Source organism: Corapipo altera, unplaced genomic scaffold, assembly GCF_003945725.1.
Source record: "Corapipo altera isolate COAL_440 unplaced genomic scaffold, ASM394572v1 66, whole genome shotgun sequence".
Lineage (NCBI taxonomy): Eukaryota > Metazoa > Chordata > Aves > Passeriformes > Pipridae > Corapipo > Corapipo altera.
Window position 1 is genome coordinate 523,596 of NW_020884924.1, and position 15,485 is coordinate 539,080.

The 15,485-nt window shown below is 34.5% G+C and overlaps 1 protein-coding gene across 6 annotated transcripts in view; it reads right to left on the minus strand.

The window, feature by feature from the left end:
• Positions 1–863: 863 nt before the first annotated feature.
• Positions 864–15,485, minus strand: part of CDH12 (cadherin 12) — a 520,207-nt gene continuing 505,585 nt past the window's right edge. For all 6 annotated transcript variants that reach the window (XM_027657479.1, XM_027657475.1, XM_027657476.1 and 3 more), the window contains 4 exons: positions 12,443–12,564; positions 10,812–10,929; positions 5,816–6,067; positions 864–3,947 (listed from right to left, as the gene is read on the minus strand). In XM_027657479.1, the coding sequence (XP_027513280.1) occupies positions 3,451–3,947; positions 5,816–6,067; positions 10,812–10,929; positions 12,443–12,564 (989 nt within the window). In that variant the 3' untranslated portion in view covers positions 864–3,450. The remainder of the gene's footprint in view (positions 3,948–5,815; positions 6,068–10,811; positions 10,930–12,442; positions 12,565–15,485) is intronic.

Genomic DNA, 15,485 nt, shown 5'->3' on the forward strand with positions numbered 1-15,485 from the left:
GACCTTCCCTAAGTATTAGTATTTTCACCTTATTTGGGAGGGTAGGGAAGACTTTTTCCTTCTTCTCTGAAATTCCATTCAGATGTACTGTTACAAATGTGTCTTCAGTTCTGTATAACTGTGATGCAAGTTTAATAGCTAGATTTCCTGAGATACTTCCATTCTTAGCTGAATACTTTACACTTATATTTTTATTTCAGCACCATTACTGTATATCATAAATATTTAACTTAAAAAGTGGATTTGTTTGTGTTAGTGAAGTGTTTCAATGACTTCAAGTGGAGAAAGTGTTTTATAGAATGTCCTTTGATTTGCACTGTTGAGACATTTGAGACAACATTAAATGTTTGTGCACCAGTAAATTTTGTTCTGTGCATTTTAAGCATTTTCTTAGTTTCTTGTCACTCTGACAGTGGTTCAGGCTTCAGCAGAAAGAGAGACATCCACTTTAACATCTTGACTGTACAAGTGTTTGCAGAGATTTTTTTTTTAAGATGTAGTGTTTAAAAACTGAAGTAGTGATTGGATACAATTTACAAGTGCACTGGAGTTTTCCTAATCCTATAGACTTCAGATCATCTCAGATACCTTGATATATTTTAAATTTTGCAAATTTAGTATTTATCTAATTACCTTTTAAAAATTAAGTTGTTAAGAACCTGACAACCATATTTTAGAAAAGGAATGAGCAAACATGGAATTAAACGTAAATTTCCTGGATCCTAGGTTAAGGATAAGGGAAAAACATTTTTTTCCTAAGTTCTATAGAGCTGTTTACAAAAAAGACCCCTACTAAGTTAAAATTATTTGATTGTTCTTCAAAAAATGTCTTAAAATATTTTAATTATGATTTTATAGGAAATTTGCATTAGTAATTACATAGTATTTTTTTCTAAAATCTTCCTGGATGTTTATTAATTATGTGATAGAAACATCTCAGTTACAAACCCCTTAAATGTCAAAAATATGCATTTGATATTCAATTTGGTATTAATTTAACATACAGCAACTCATTCTCAAATACAGATTTTGCGTAGCAGCATGTTTAAGATCACATTTTCTGTCTATCCATTTTGGAAGTCAGGCTCACATACAGACTGTCTTGCTTAGAACAAATGCTAGCCTATTCAAGAGAGCCAATGTCCACCCAGTATCGACTACAAATACATAGAATTTCATATGCAAACAGGCCACATGATGTTAAAAAGTCAAACACTGCTCTCACTTATGTTGCCTTTACTAGTAAAATGCATACAAAGGACTAATACAGTTGCTCAGAGCAGAGTTTGGCTACAGGACTGCACACCTGTAAATGAGCAGACTTAGATGTTTGTTTTAGCTATGGCAAAAGGACAGAAAACATTGCTATGCATATGCTACATGAGGAAGCATTGTTAATTACTTCCAGTAGTGTGAATCTTGTATGAATCAAATCTCAGTTGTAACTAGTAGAAAACTTTTTTTTTTTTTCCCAGTGCTTTGTTTTAGGCCCACTCTGCAATATCAAATTGCCTTTGATAAACTGTCAGGATGTACAAAAATTTAAAATACAATCTTCCACAATAAATTTCTAAGCTGGGAAATGGTCCCCATCACTTCATCTGCTTCCCTGTCCTGTGAAGAGAGAGTTTTTGTTGGTTTAGTCTGTCTTTCAAGGAACACAAGATACCTTTGCTGATAATGATAAAACCCACAAACCTTCCTTGTTGCCATATGCTGTATCTCTTCCTCAGCACTCTGCTGGTAGAAGCTATGCCAATTGTGATTTTAATGCAGTGCTGTCCAATTGTACTGGATGATCCAAAATTTATTTAAACTATACACTTTTCAAAGTCTCATTGGGAGATTAATTTATACAATGTTGAAATATCTTTACTTTTCCCCAAGAGAACAGAGGGAAATTTGTGTTTGTTAATATCAGACTTGTGAGCTAAGTATGTCTGATAGTTATTAATTCTTCAGCAGTACAAAAAGTAAGCTGCAGATCTGAGGTGAATAAAAGACTTCTGGTTCATGAAAGACTCAGGTTGACCTTGACAGTGCCATTAATCATGAGTAGAGCTCAAACAGATTGTATAGCACTGCAGGGACTTTAGAAGGAGAATATAAGGATATATGCACTTTGGGAGACATAAACCATTGCCTTACAAAATGTCTATGCCTTAGATCATCAGAAAAAGTCACATGAAATAGTTCTGCAAGATATCTTCCAAAGCGTAATGCCTTGTGTGTATATGAACTTCTGTCATCCGCACAGCTACATTTATGCATGGATATGTACATAAAGAGTGGACAAATGTACTGGTTTGTATTTTTATTCTGCCTCTGTTTAAATATTGTCAAGAATAAAATTAATAAAGTGTCCAACCTCAAAAGACTTTCCAAAATGTTTCCTGTGGGTATGGTAGTGATACAATGATATGCTGAAGTGTAGCAGACGATCAGTGGAAAAATAACTATGTCTATAATGTATGCATATGGTATCTACAGAGTAACAGTCTACTTGCAAAGAAAAGTGATGTGGAGTTCTTTACATGTACTTCTTTAGTGATACTTACAAGGGAAAAGGTGTCTTGGTACTAAAAATAATACTCTTTAAAAACCCTCTTCACTTTTACATTCTAATAATAGTCTTGTTTTAAAAGAAGCAGGGGAACAAAGGGAAATTTCCTTCACATAAAGGAATAGCTGCTTTCATCTTTTTATTATTTTGGAAAAATGTAATATTTGCATGAACATTTTAAATATTCATTGATGTATGCTAAGATCTTTGCCTTTTTAATTTGGGCTTTACATCTTTAGAGTGAGCAATAGCATTTTAAATTTAAATTTTCAGTGGAACTTTGGAAGAAAAATGTGATGTGTTGACATACCGTTTGCTTTAAAAAACCTCAAGAAACATAACTCCCAAACACAATGTACACACCCTCCCGCCCCACCCCTTAGTTTAAGTCATTAGATATATTCCAGGAAGTGATCTCCATTTTTTTTCTAAAAGAAGTCAGCACGTTGCTATTGCTTCTTGTCTTAAAGTTTGTGTCCAATTCAGTTTTGTAACACCATCACAGCAGACTTTTTACCACTTAAATGATAAAAGTTTCAATAGGCACTTTAGTGGAATTACGAAAAAGCTACCACTCTTCCACCATGATGCCAGAAAGCTATCTTCGTTCTAAGTCAGGTCAGTAAACTGCACCTTGAAGGCCTGAGCTTGTCTCAGTGTAATTCCAGAGTAACAAAATAACAACAACAAAAACCTGTGTATGTTACAGGATTTATCATTCTTTTGCAGGTCAAACCAAAACTGACAGTATGATAAATGTAGTAACTTGCTGGAAACAGTTGCTGTCTTTTATAATCAAAGTAATTGTGTCATATATAAAGCTTAGGTTTATCTTTTAAATTTGTTGTTGGTTTACTTTTCTTTTTATTTCACTGTTGTATTTGTACTTAAGTGACTTTGTCAGGGTTATAACTTTCTTCTCCGAACATGTCTGCCAAGATCTTAAAGCGAGGTCCCCAGTCACTCAGATAGTCATAATCCTGATCTGCTTCTGTAGCAAGGGAGTCTATAGAGCTGAGAGACTCTGCAACAGATCCATTTCCTTCATAAGCATAGGTTGCCAAGGAGTCATAAGGGGGGGCAGATGGATCTGCATCATTTTCCTTCAGCCTTTGATTAATGAAATCTCTTATGTCTGTGTTATCTTCTGCTGGTGGTCTGTGGCGCGGAAAACGCAAGGTGTCTGGTTTTATGTCCCTGCGTATTTTGTTATCTTCAATCACTTTGGGATTTCTCAGGGCACCTATGTCGAAAGCCTGGGTGTCCTCTTCTCCACCTCCTTCATCATCATAATGGATAACATTATCTCTGATGTCTTCTTTAGAGGTCATCAGGGTGTCCTTTTTCTTCTGCCTCCGTAGTGCTACATACAGTACCACAATGACTGCAATGAGAGACAACTGAAGTTAAGACATGCACAGAAATAATTTTGTACTCTCATGTTATATCTTTCTTTGAAAGCTGCGAGCAATCAAAGGGACTTTTCTCCTTAGAAAAGTGCAGTGCTTAGCAGTGCTCTAGCCAATGAAAAGTCATTTGCTGTTTGATATATGAGTCTAACATTCCTAAGTGCTTGCTGTACTGCTGGAGGAACTAACAAATAATTTTCCTACTGTTCTTCTTTGCAAACAAATAGAACTGGACAGGACTTCATCTTGTTAGTTCATAGAGACAGAGATAGGATTTTTTTAAAATGTCTTCATAGCAAAATAGAGAAAAAAACCCTAAATTTCCACATTGAAGAGAAGAAAAAAACCCAGACAAGCAACAAACAAAGAATCAAAGAGGAAAAAATAATTTGGAACTTTCAATAATAAATAATTTGAATAATTTCAAATTTGGAATTTTTGAAGTGCAGAAAAAATAATCCTACATTAGCTTTTTATGCAGCACACTTTGATCTCTTCAGGGATCTGCTTCAAAAAATCATGTTTTATACAGTTTTGGAGAGAAGAGGAGTCCAGGAGAGCTGGTTGATTTTTAAGTATCACCTCCTCCGAACTCAACATTGGCCCAACCTGAGGAGCAGAAAATCAAGCAAAGGCAGCAGGAGGCCTGCATTGATGAATAAGAAGCTCTTGACTAAACTCAGTGATAAAAAAAGAGGCATCTAAGAGCTGAAAACAGACGAGTGAGCCAGGAGAAATATACTGTGGCAGTCTGAACATGCAAGAGTGCAGTTAGGAAAGACAAAGGCCATCTGGTACTATCCCACAAGGGACGTGAAGGGTGACAAGAAGGGCTTGTACAAGTAAGATAGTAAAAAAAAAAAAAGGCAAAGGTGGGCCCATGGCTGAATGGGGGAGGGGAGCTGTTGACAAATGACATGGAAAAATCCAACTTAGTCAATATCTTCTTTGCTTCTGTCTTTATTGATAAAGTTTTCCTGCAGTAATTCCAGGTGCCTGAGATCAGAGGGTAAGTCTGGAAATAGAAAGACTAATCCTTGGCAGAAGAGGATCATGTTAGAGAACATGTAAACAAACTGAACACATAAGTACATGGGAACTGATGGGATACACACACGAATGGTGAGGAAGATGGCTGATGTCATTGTGAGGCCACTTGAGATAATTTTTGAAAGGTCTGGGGGAAGTTTCTGAGGACTGGAGCAAGTGTCGCGCCTATCTTCAAAAAGGGCAAGAAGAATGAGCTAGGGAACTACAGGTCAGTCAGCCCCACATTGATTCTGAGGAAAGTGATGGAGAAAATAATTCTGGGAACTAAGAAGGGGAACAAGGCTAGCAAGCATGGATTTGTGAAGGTGAAATTGTGCTTAACTCAGCACAATGATATCCATGTCTGCCTGAAATAAAAATCATCCAATGAAGATTTATATGGATATAGCCAGTCATAGTCTACACTACAATTATTTTCTCCTCTTCCGTTTCTTCATTCTCCTTTTGTTCAAGTTCACATACAAAATTAAATAAAGGCTCTTAATAAGTTCTTATTGGTATTACTGGTGGTAGGACTTGTCTACCTCAGTAATATTCTAAAAAAATTATTTTTTCATTAAAGACATTTAAAACTTTCAGATAAAAAATTATGATTTGGGTTCCACTGAAATCTGGTTCTCTTCGTGCAGTAGGAAATATTGCATGGGTTGGCAGATTCATGGTCATGGTCAGTGCTTTGGGATATTTTTCTAGAAATAAACTGCCACACATTTTCAATAGTTTTTGTTAAACACTAGATGAAACTAGTGAATAATCAGAGTAATGCACTTCACAGGGTTTCATGAGAACTAACCTAGAAGTATAACAATACATAATAAGATTGCAATCAGTGCTCCTGTGCTGAGGCCAACTGGTAAGAAGATTGCTTCCACGTTGCAGGACTGGATGGTACCATCAGAATCACATCTGCAAACTCGGATAGTCAATGTGTTTGTGCTGCTCTGGACAGGGTAACTGCTGTCTTCTATTACTATCGGAAGAAAGTATAGCTCTTGCTGCCTTCTGCTGTAGCCATTTCTCCTGGTTTCAATCCCAGCTGTGTTGTCTGTAAAACATGACACAGTCAACACCAGATTTTTATTTTGTACTTAAATTCATATTGTAACTTGTGTCAGATTGAGTAAGAGGCAGCTATTTCATATTTGAAACTTGGTGAATGACATACATTATGTAATTGCCTTGTTTTATCATTACAGAAGGTATTGTATTGTGACTGGTACAGTTATTTTTTGCATAGCATTAAACAATATTCCTTTTCTTATAAACCTGTTAACAGCTAAAATTTCAGAGAAGATAACAATAATTTAAGAAACCCCAAAACTTTACAGGTAGAAGATTAGAAGGATTTTCCAGTTTTCCTTTTCTTGTCTCCTTACATTTCTAGTCTGTGGCCCAACGAGTTTGGCTGCACATGGATTTGGAATCATGTGTTTATCAATTAATTAATTTCCCTTAAAAACTCAAAGTATTGTACCTGGACAGTATGCAATCACTTTAGCTTTCCTGCCCTGTTAAAAATTACTGAAGAGTATTTCAAAATCAGTAGAGTTTCCATCAATTAGTCAACTCCTAGAAGTTATGTTTTGTCATTTCTTCCCAGTAGGTATTTTAGTTATTGCTGCCTTTCCTGAATCAAACAGAGCAGTAAGGAAATTATGTACGGATTAAAAGAATTACACTGAAAGCAAAACCAAAATTAAATTAGCGGGGAATTAATTAGATGACAGAACTGAATGAAGGTAGCCTGCAGCAGTTACCGTTTTGCCATCTCACCCATATTCCTTATTATATTTTTGGAGCACGTCACTTGCTGTCTGTGATGGCTTTCATTCCTTGTAGTTTTGTCACTTGGTAAAGACCTCTGAATTCTATGCTCAAATAGTTGTGTGAAGTTCTGATTAAGGACAATAAGAAGGAATCCTAAATACCCAAATCAGATATGTTATGATTAGGCACCATTGGGAAGGTGCTTGACTGACAAAATGCTTCAGATGTCCCCTTTTTACCAAACTCAAACATGGACAGGTCAAGTTCAGTTATACTTAGTTTTGAAAAGAAAAAATGTCTTAAAATTGTTCAAATCAAGCCAACTTCCATCCTCAGCTTGTTCTTTCTCTCTATGATTAATTATCTGCACTGTATAAAAAGTTAGAACTAATTTAAATACATTCAGTTTAACCTTATTTCTATTATTAGAATTATTTCTATTATTTTTTTCTTCCTATTGCAACACTGAAGAGCACTTTAACACATTATGATGCAACTAAATGACTTTCCATTCTCCTTTGAGAAGAAGCAATCAGATCAAGCCCCTAAGTCCTTGATTTTGAACAATTTCCGTTGTTCTATGACCCCTTTCAATAGTTCAAAGTTCTGTTGAAAATATGGACACAGGCATGTGTTTGAACAATACAGAATAGCCTAGAGAAGTTGAGATAGCTTCTGGTTCTTCAGTCTGTTGGTAATAAATTCATTTTTAGGATGTGTGTGACAGCTGGAGAGAAGGAAATTCTGTCTCTTACATGAGCAATGGTGTGTACTCCACATGAAAGCTGCCCTCTAGAGAGCAAAGTGAGGCCAGCAAAGCAGAATGAAGAAGGTGTGCAGTCCAGCTGGAAGCACTCCAGCTCTGCCAGGGCCTCACTTCTATTAACATAGTGGATTGGTCTCAGTGCTGCTGAATAGCAACTTTGAGCTTCTGTCTTGCTTCGGTCCTCATCAAGGTTTATCTCAAAGTATAAATAAACCTGTAAAGGTTTATTCTCTTGGGTGCACCACAAACTTATTACACCTGCTGTAGTATCAGACCACCCACGATTTTTAGTTGTATAGAATAGCTCTGGGGTTTGGGCTTCTTGATGTATTTAAACATGTTAAATGCCACCTTTACTTGTAAAAGTGTTAACTGTAGCACAGTGAACAAAACTGTCTCCTTGAAAAATATAAAGATTCTTTTCACAAAATACCGGCATGATATTAACATAAGTGATAACTTAAAAGATAAAGGTATTAGTTTTTAAAAGGTTTCTGCAGGGAAAATAAGGTTGTGTTATAATATCTCTAAACTGTGCACAAAGCAGACCTTCCTCCACTTTTCTGGCAAAAAAAAAGGCAGAAGATATTGCAAAACAGAGTTTCTGTTTGGACAGATTGTTTCTAATAGCACTGTAAATCATCATAATGAAAAAAGGTTTCTATGATTGGAAAATATTCCACAAAATCTTTTTTTTTTTTTTGTCTTTGCATTGTAACAAATGCACTTCTTTTTTCTTTTCTTGTAAGTGTTAAGAAATGCTTTTAAGAGTCTGTATCTTGGTGGTTTTTAATTCCATTTTTTATTAGGAATATTGCGCTTGTTTTTAAACAGTAATGAAACTTCATTAACAGATTAATGAGATCCAGAGTCAACTCAGTGTCATCATTACTGGTTTAAACAGGGAAATTTAATTATCTAACAATATTTGATCAATTTCCTCACCAAACCCATATGCTAAGCACACTTTTCAAGAGCTCTAATTACTGTATAGACTTTTTAAGTTTAAAGATTCTTTTGACTTTTTAAATATGTTATATTGACCTGAGAAGACCTGTAAGATTTCTATTTAAAGTAAAAGTTTGTAATGATCTGAAAAAAAAAAAAATCTTATTGAAATTAAGGGATATTTTAGAAAACAGACAGGAAAAAAAAAGAAAGAAATTAAAGCCGTTACTTTAAAGAAGTCTTGACCAAAATACCAAACTTATTTAGAAATACATAGTATTCATGTTCTAAAACTGTGTAATTGTGAAGATACTACCAATATGGGCCTTGAAATATGTTTAAAAGTGAAAAGTTGAAAGTAATAAATGTAAAGTATGAGGAAGCTTTAAAGAGGTATATTTTCCTAAATCTGTTAAGATACAGAGAACATTCCTTTTTAATTCTTAATTATAATCATTAGCTAAGTTCATCATGGTGATTTTTTGAAGGAAAAACTACCAACAGCAAAGTAGGGAACAGAAACTAACAGAAAATTCAGTTTGGCATTAAGGGGAAGGAAACTTAAATGTTACCCAAAATTTTAAATCCAGTGGGACATAGAGGTAAAGTATTTAGACCTTGCTTGGTATAACTGTATTTAGATTTTAAAATGCCACAACTTTTTCAAATACTGGTGCCTGTTATTAGACTAAGAACTTCCAGAGAAAAGACTTAATCTTCCAAGAACAGAAGTAAGGGAACTTGAATCATTTGTAAGGTTGTCTTTCTTATTCACTGAGCTGTTTCTCTTAAGAAAATTGTTTGAATACCCTCTAATAAAATGCTGATCTACACAGTTTTGGCTTTATAAGATACTATTATTCATGGCTACAATACTATGAATTATTACAGTTTCATTATATACTCTGTTTATCCTTAAGGGAAATACTTTGATCATCTGTTATTTTTTTTTAGCTATCTATGATACAATGAGATAAAAGTTGCTAATAATTTTGTGAATAAACCATTTTCATCTTATCAGCTTCACAGGAGAGCTATACATAAAGAGAAAATAAGCATAGTTTATTTTCTTAAATGTCTTTCTTCCTGGATTCTTCAGGATTAAGTTATGCTTATTTTGTTGGCTTTAATTTTGTTTTACCTGACACTGAAAGAAGTGCATGGCTTCAAAAATAATGTGGACCATATACTTAAAAGATTTTTTAAAAGGCTAAAAAAAATGACCTCTGCAATTTTTTTTTGTTTTATTTTATATTATTAATTTCTAGCACTTTTTAGGAATTGGATAATTTAATTCTCCAGAAAGACAACTTTACATCATAATTAGTATAATCTCAAATTTAAATTGAAAAAAGTAATTTTATATAATTATTAAATTTTAAAAATTAAGAATTATATACTCTTTAATAGTAATACTTATAAACTTCATAGCTGAACTTGCAAAGGAATGTTACTGAACTCTGTTGGATGGCTTTATGTATTCTTTCTTAGCAGAACAATGTAACCCCTTTTTTATAAAAAGCTTATTTAAAGTTATTTAAAGTTATTTAAATATCATCTAATAGTTCAAAAACTCCTTTTTTCCCCCTTATTTGATTGAAGTAATTAGTGGAGAAAATTTACTACATTTTATTCTGTTTTAGCTATGACTATTCACAAGACTACATCCTTGAAGATATTTAGACTAGATAATGAGATCTAATTTTTGTCTTGGTTTGTTCTTTGCCATCTATCAAATGGACACAAGTTAATAAGAAAAAAGTATATTCAGTTACGAAAAAATTGGAAGAAAAATCAGGGATGTCAATGATATAAATCTACAAATTATTAAGAGTGTTGCGGGATGTTGTACTCCAGCACCACTGTCCATATTTAGAACTAACTCTTCTGCAGGACTATGCATTCTCAAGAAAACACAATATCTGAGTACTTGGCAAATGGTTAGTGAAGTCATAATATTTAAACAAGACAGTAATAATGCCTTGTTTAAAGGTATACCTGCATTGGCATATGGATTCTTCCTGAGATAGTGAATGATAAAAGGAAGAAAATAAAACAGGTAGCAGTGTTTTTGAAGGCCTGTAGGGAAATCTCAGCCTTTGGTGTTCTGACAATTCCTGTCCCCTAAAAATGAGAAAAGGTGCAAGACCTGAATTTATATTAATATGTGTCCCAGATAGTTTAGCAGTTAGAAATGTCAAATAAAAAAGTTAGGTCTGTAGATACAACTGTAATTCAAAGTAACCATATTTGTCATTATAACCACAGCTTGGTGCTCTGAAAAAGAGATTAGGGGTAACCAACTTACTTCTGTAGTCATGGACTGTGAAATTGGGTTTGTTGGAAGCCTCAGATGACAATTTGAAGGAAAACCTTTGCCCAGCTGGTGACAAATCTTTGTCTGCTGCAGTGATGATCTGTATCACCTGAAACCAGATTAATTCTGAAGTCAGTTCACTCTTCTGAAAGAAGTAGTTTTGTAGAAGTGCAAAGTGAACACCAAACGAAACAATTGACAGTTAAATCATACTGGATTACTCTCATTCCCTCAATATACTGGACAGTGGAGGCAGTCTGAATACTATAGCTAACAGAGAACTCATGATGTCTCAGAAGGTCTTGCTTTGATATCTGAAGGAAATCAGAAAGATTTACTTTATATTCATGATATTTAATATTTACTGTGTGTATTAAAATACTAGTGCTTGCTTTCAGTTAAGTGATTATACTTCACTTTATCTGCTACTACTTCTATCACTGTTACAATCAGTACATGTTGTAGTACCACACAAGCTGAACCGTAATTTTATAGCTTGAAATGGAGTAGGGAGGGTTGAAAGTTCTCCATCATCTAGGCATAAAGGAACTCCTGTGTCCCAGAGTCCTATCTAATACATTTCAGGTAAACATAGTGCAATTAATATATTTCAGAGTAGAATTGCTATTGAACTTTTACAAGGGAAGACTTTTTTTATATATCAAGGGTCTTAATATCTATAATATCTATAATTTTGAATCTCAATGCTTGTCTCAGCCATCCTGTATCAGGTTTCCCTTTCTACTATTAGTGCCTAAAAAAGAAACCCAGAGTATCTGATAAATTAGGGATTAAACTAGGTTGTATCACAGTTGAAGCACATGGAAAAGAAAATTATATAGGGTTATCATATCAAGTCAGTGATATATCTGTAAAAAAGACAATAAAAATCACATAGACTGATTACATACTATGTATGTATAAAGAGAAGTCAGATTATGTTCCTTCCATGGTTGACAGTAATTCTCAAAGCTGAACAGTCAAAGTTACAAGTCTTCTCTTGGAAACAGTGTTAGCTGTTAGTATGTAAGTTGGTCAACCTTGGTGCTTTGAAGCACTGTGTTTAATTGCATAAATTTTGTGCAGATGGAGCACATACCAAGAGCCTCTGGGGCCAGCTTTAATAATTCTGGCATCACTCATGGTATAAGGTCCTGTGCTGAACCTGAAATAGGTTTTACATACTCTGTATATACTAGAAACTGCTTATTAATACAATTTTTCACTAGGATTGTCTTTAGGGTTATGGATTGTTATTCTCAGCATAGGACACAGAAATGTGTGTAATTCATCTTTCTCCATTTATTCACTCCAGTTTTCCCCTTATACTTATGTGTGTTTAAGAAAGGGATTCTCTCTCCTCTCATAACTATTTCTTCTCTCATAGGTATTATATGCATATTAAAGAGTGGCTTGGGTCCATATAATTAGGTAAAATAAAAATAGATTGCAAATAGACCATAAAGATCAACAAACAGAATTCCAATAGGTATTTCCGACACAGACATTTTATTTGTAAAAGAATTCCAATCACAATGTCATTTTCAAACCTAGAAATTTCTACTGCTATAAAGAAAAAGGAAAGAAAAAACAAAATAACAAGCATTACAAATTTGAAATACCTGTCCTGGCTTGGCATTTTCACATACAGATGTCTCATACGGAACTGAAATTTCAGGAGGAAACTCATTGACATCCAGGACATTTATTATAACGTTGACTTTGCTGGCTAATAGTGGGTTACCTACAAACAATTTTTAGGAGAAAATAATTATGTTTGTTGTCATCACCAGTCTACATATGCTGTCATAAACTTTTGATCTCAGTACCATGACTCCCAAAAGTCCTTGACTTCTATTTATTTCTGATTTGTACTAAGAAGAAAACAAGAGCAAATGTGTCATTTTGTACAAGATTTTTGTGAAAAAGAAATGCTGAACAACAGTATACATTATATTTCTTTCCATTGTCCTTCCAATGCAGATATCTTCATCAGTCACTAAATGCATTTTATAAACAAGTTTACTTGCAAATACAATGTCTGATAGAAAGGAGACACACAAAGCAGACAATATTCTCTTTTACTTTATGCTGAAATCTCTTGCAAGATAGCAAATACATGAAAAACAGTATAGCTGGTAAGTCAAAAAGATAATTCTTTTACTCTTTTGCATTTAAGAAGAGTGACAGACAGATAACTGTCTAATCTATGCTATGAATCAGAGTAGTGTAGGAATGACAGCATGGGTCCATGTTTAAGTATAAAAGGAGTTTTCTTGAACATTCTGGCATAAATCATAGAATGAGAGAAGGGCTTGGGTGGGAAGGAACTTCAAAGATCATCTAGTTCTGACCCCCATGCCACTTGCAGGGACACGTTCCACTAGAACAGGTTGCTCAAAGCCCCATCCAGCCTGGCCCAGGGATGGGGCATCCACAACTTCTCTGGGCAACTGTTCCAGTGCCTCACTGCCCTCACAGTAAGGAATTTCTTCCTTATTTCTGATCTAAGTCTACCCTCTTCCAGTTTGAAGCCATTACCGCTTGCCCTGTCACTTGTCCTGTCACTGCATGACCTTGTGAATTGTTCATCTCCGGCTTTCTTGCAGGCTCCCTTCAGGTACTGGAAGGACGCAGTTAGGTCACCCTGGAGCCTTCTCTTCTCCAGGTTGTACAAGCCCAACTCTCTCAGCACATCTTCATAGGATATGTGCTCCAGTTCTCTAATCATCTTCATGGCCCTCAATGGACCCTTCAAATTATTTCCATTAGGTGCTTGCTTTGCAGTTTGTATATATCTTTGTATTTCTTTTTTTTATAACTAACATGGTAAGGGGCAAAGTCTCTTCATGTTGGCACTGTAGGAACTTTTCATTTCTCTCTTGTTCTTAGCAACTACTAAACGCAGTGTTTTCAAGAGACCTCTGTCAAAACCAAAGGGTACTCCCAATGATTTCCTAGTTATGTGGGACTAGATGCAAAAGAACTTCGCTTTACCTATACAAGTAGCAGATAAACTGACCATGCTATAAACACAGTTTGAAATCTAGAAGGCAACAAAAAAACACTACCCATATCACACAATACCTGTAGTTCCTTCCTATGAACATATATATTTAATGGTGAACATATCTAATAACATATCTTTGAATCCTCACTCATTTCCAAATCACATCAACTGTACTTGGAAAATGCCTCTGTGGAGAAAAGGCATTGTGCACTACAAATGGAAGCAGAGTTTGTTCCAGCAGCTGGGAATTAGACACTGATTCTTTATATGCCTGAAGAAATCTAGATTGCTTGCTCACAGTTGAATTGGTTCCTTTGCATAATAGGAAATAAAAAAGTACTAAGAATTTATTTTATTCAGTAGACAGTAAGATCTCTATAGAGAGATCAGAAAATCCCTGAACAGGTCAATTTCACACAGTTATTGGCAGAAAAAATCTAACTTAACACTTCCCTTCTAGCAGTACTCATTGCAAATGACAGATCAACTCACATGGAGTAATTCAGGTTTTTCTTTAGCTTTTATGTGTTTGTTTTAAGGTACAACACTGAGCAGCAGGGCTTCAGGAGACCTTCTTTAAACACATTAAAGATAAATGCGTTGTCACAGAAGCACAGGTATAAATGTTAGTTCATGTCCTTCTAGGAATATGTTAACAATGCCTTTCAAATAAAACAATGAACGTATTCAAAATTTATGTATCATGTACATGGAAAAATTAGCTGATTTTGATAATTTCTATTAGACAGGCTATAAAAGGCCTTTTAGACCATAGTTTTGTGACATAATATATAAATTACTTTTTTTTTTCTGTTTTTTGAAACAGCTTAGGTACTATGTGACTAATATTTTTAAAATTAACAGAAGGATTTGACATTTCTCCCTCACTCAAAATTGCAATAGTAAGAATGTTTTGGAAATATACAATTATAATTTTTACAGTTATTTCTCATTTCTCTGATGGTCTGTGATTTATTCTCTGTGATTCTTTGAAAGATATATTAGAGGTCAAAATCTTTTCTTACTAAATATTTTAGCAAAGTAGAATTTTACCTTGCATAAATGATCAGCAAAAGTCAAATATGAAAGTAAACAGAATTACTAAGATGAACTTATTTCAGGTTTTCCATTTATTTATATGATTTTCTTTATGGTTTGCACTGATACTGGTATAAATATATAAAGGAAGAATTCAAGAAGGTTGTGTACAGCTTTGAACTCATATAATTAAAAAGACCTGTAATATTTGATGTGAACAAGCATGAAGAACTGCATTTTAAAATACCACTTCGTGGATTTAACCTCCATTTTCTCTACGGGTTTTTTTTGTTGTTTTTTTTCAAAATCAAGTCTTTTTGCACCTTGTGAACATGATACTGATGCACCTGCTGATATCAGTGAGTGAGTCACTAAAAACATTGTCTTTATGCCTTTTAAACCCAAATTACACAGGTGAGAAGACAAATTGGTTGAATTCCCTATGTGGAACCAGTAACTACTGTCCTTGTGTAAGATATGCTGTGTTACTGCAGAGTACTAGCAGTGAGTGTACAAGTTGACACAAGCAAGCCTGGAACAAGCAGATTTCATAATTAATCATTTACTAAGGAACCAAGTTCTGTCTCTCTTCAAGCTGCCAGCCTGCGCCACGCCTG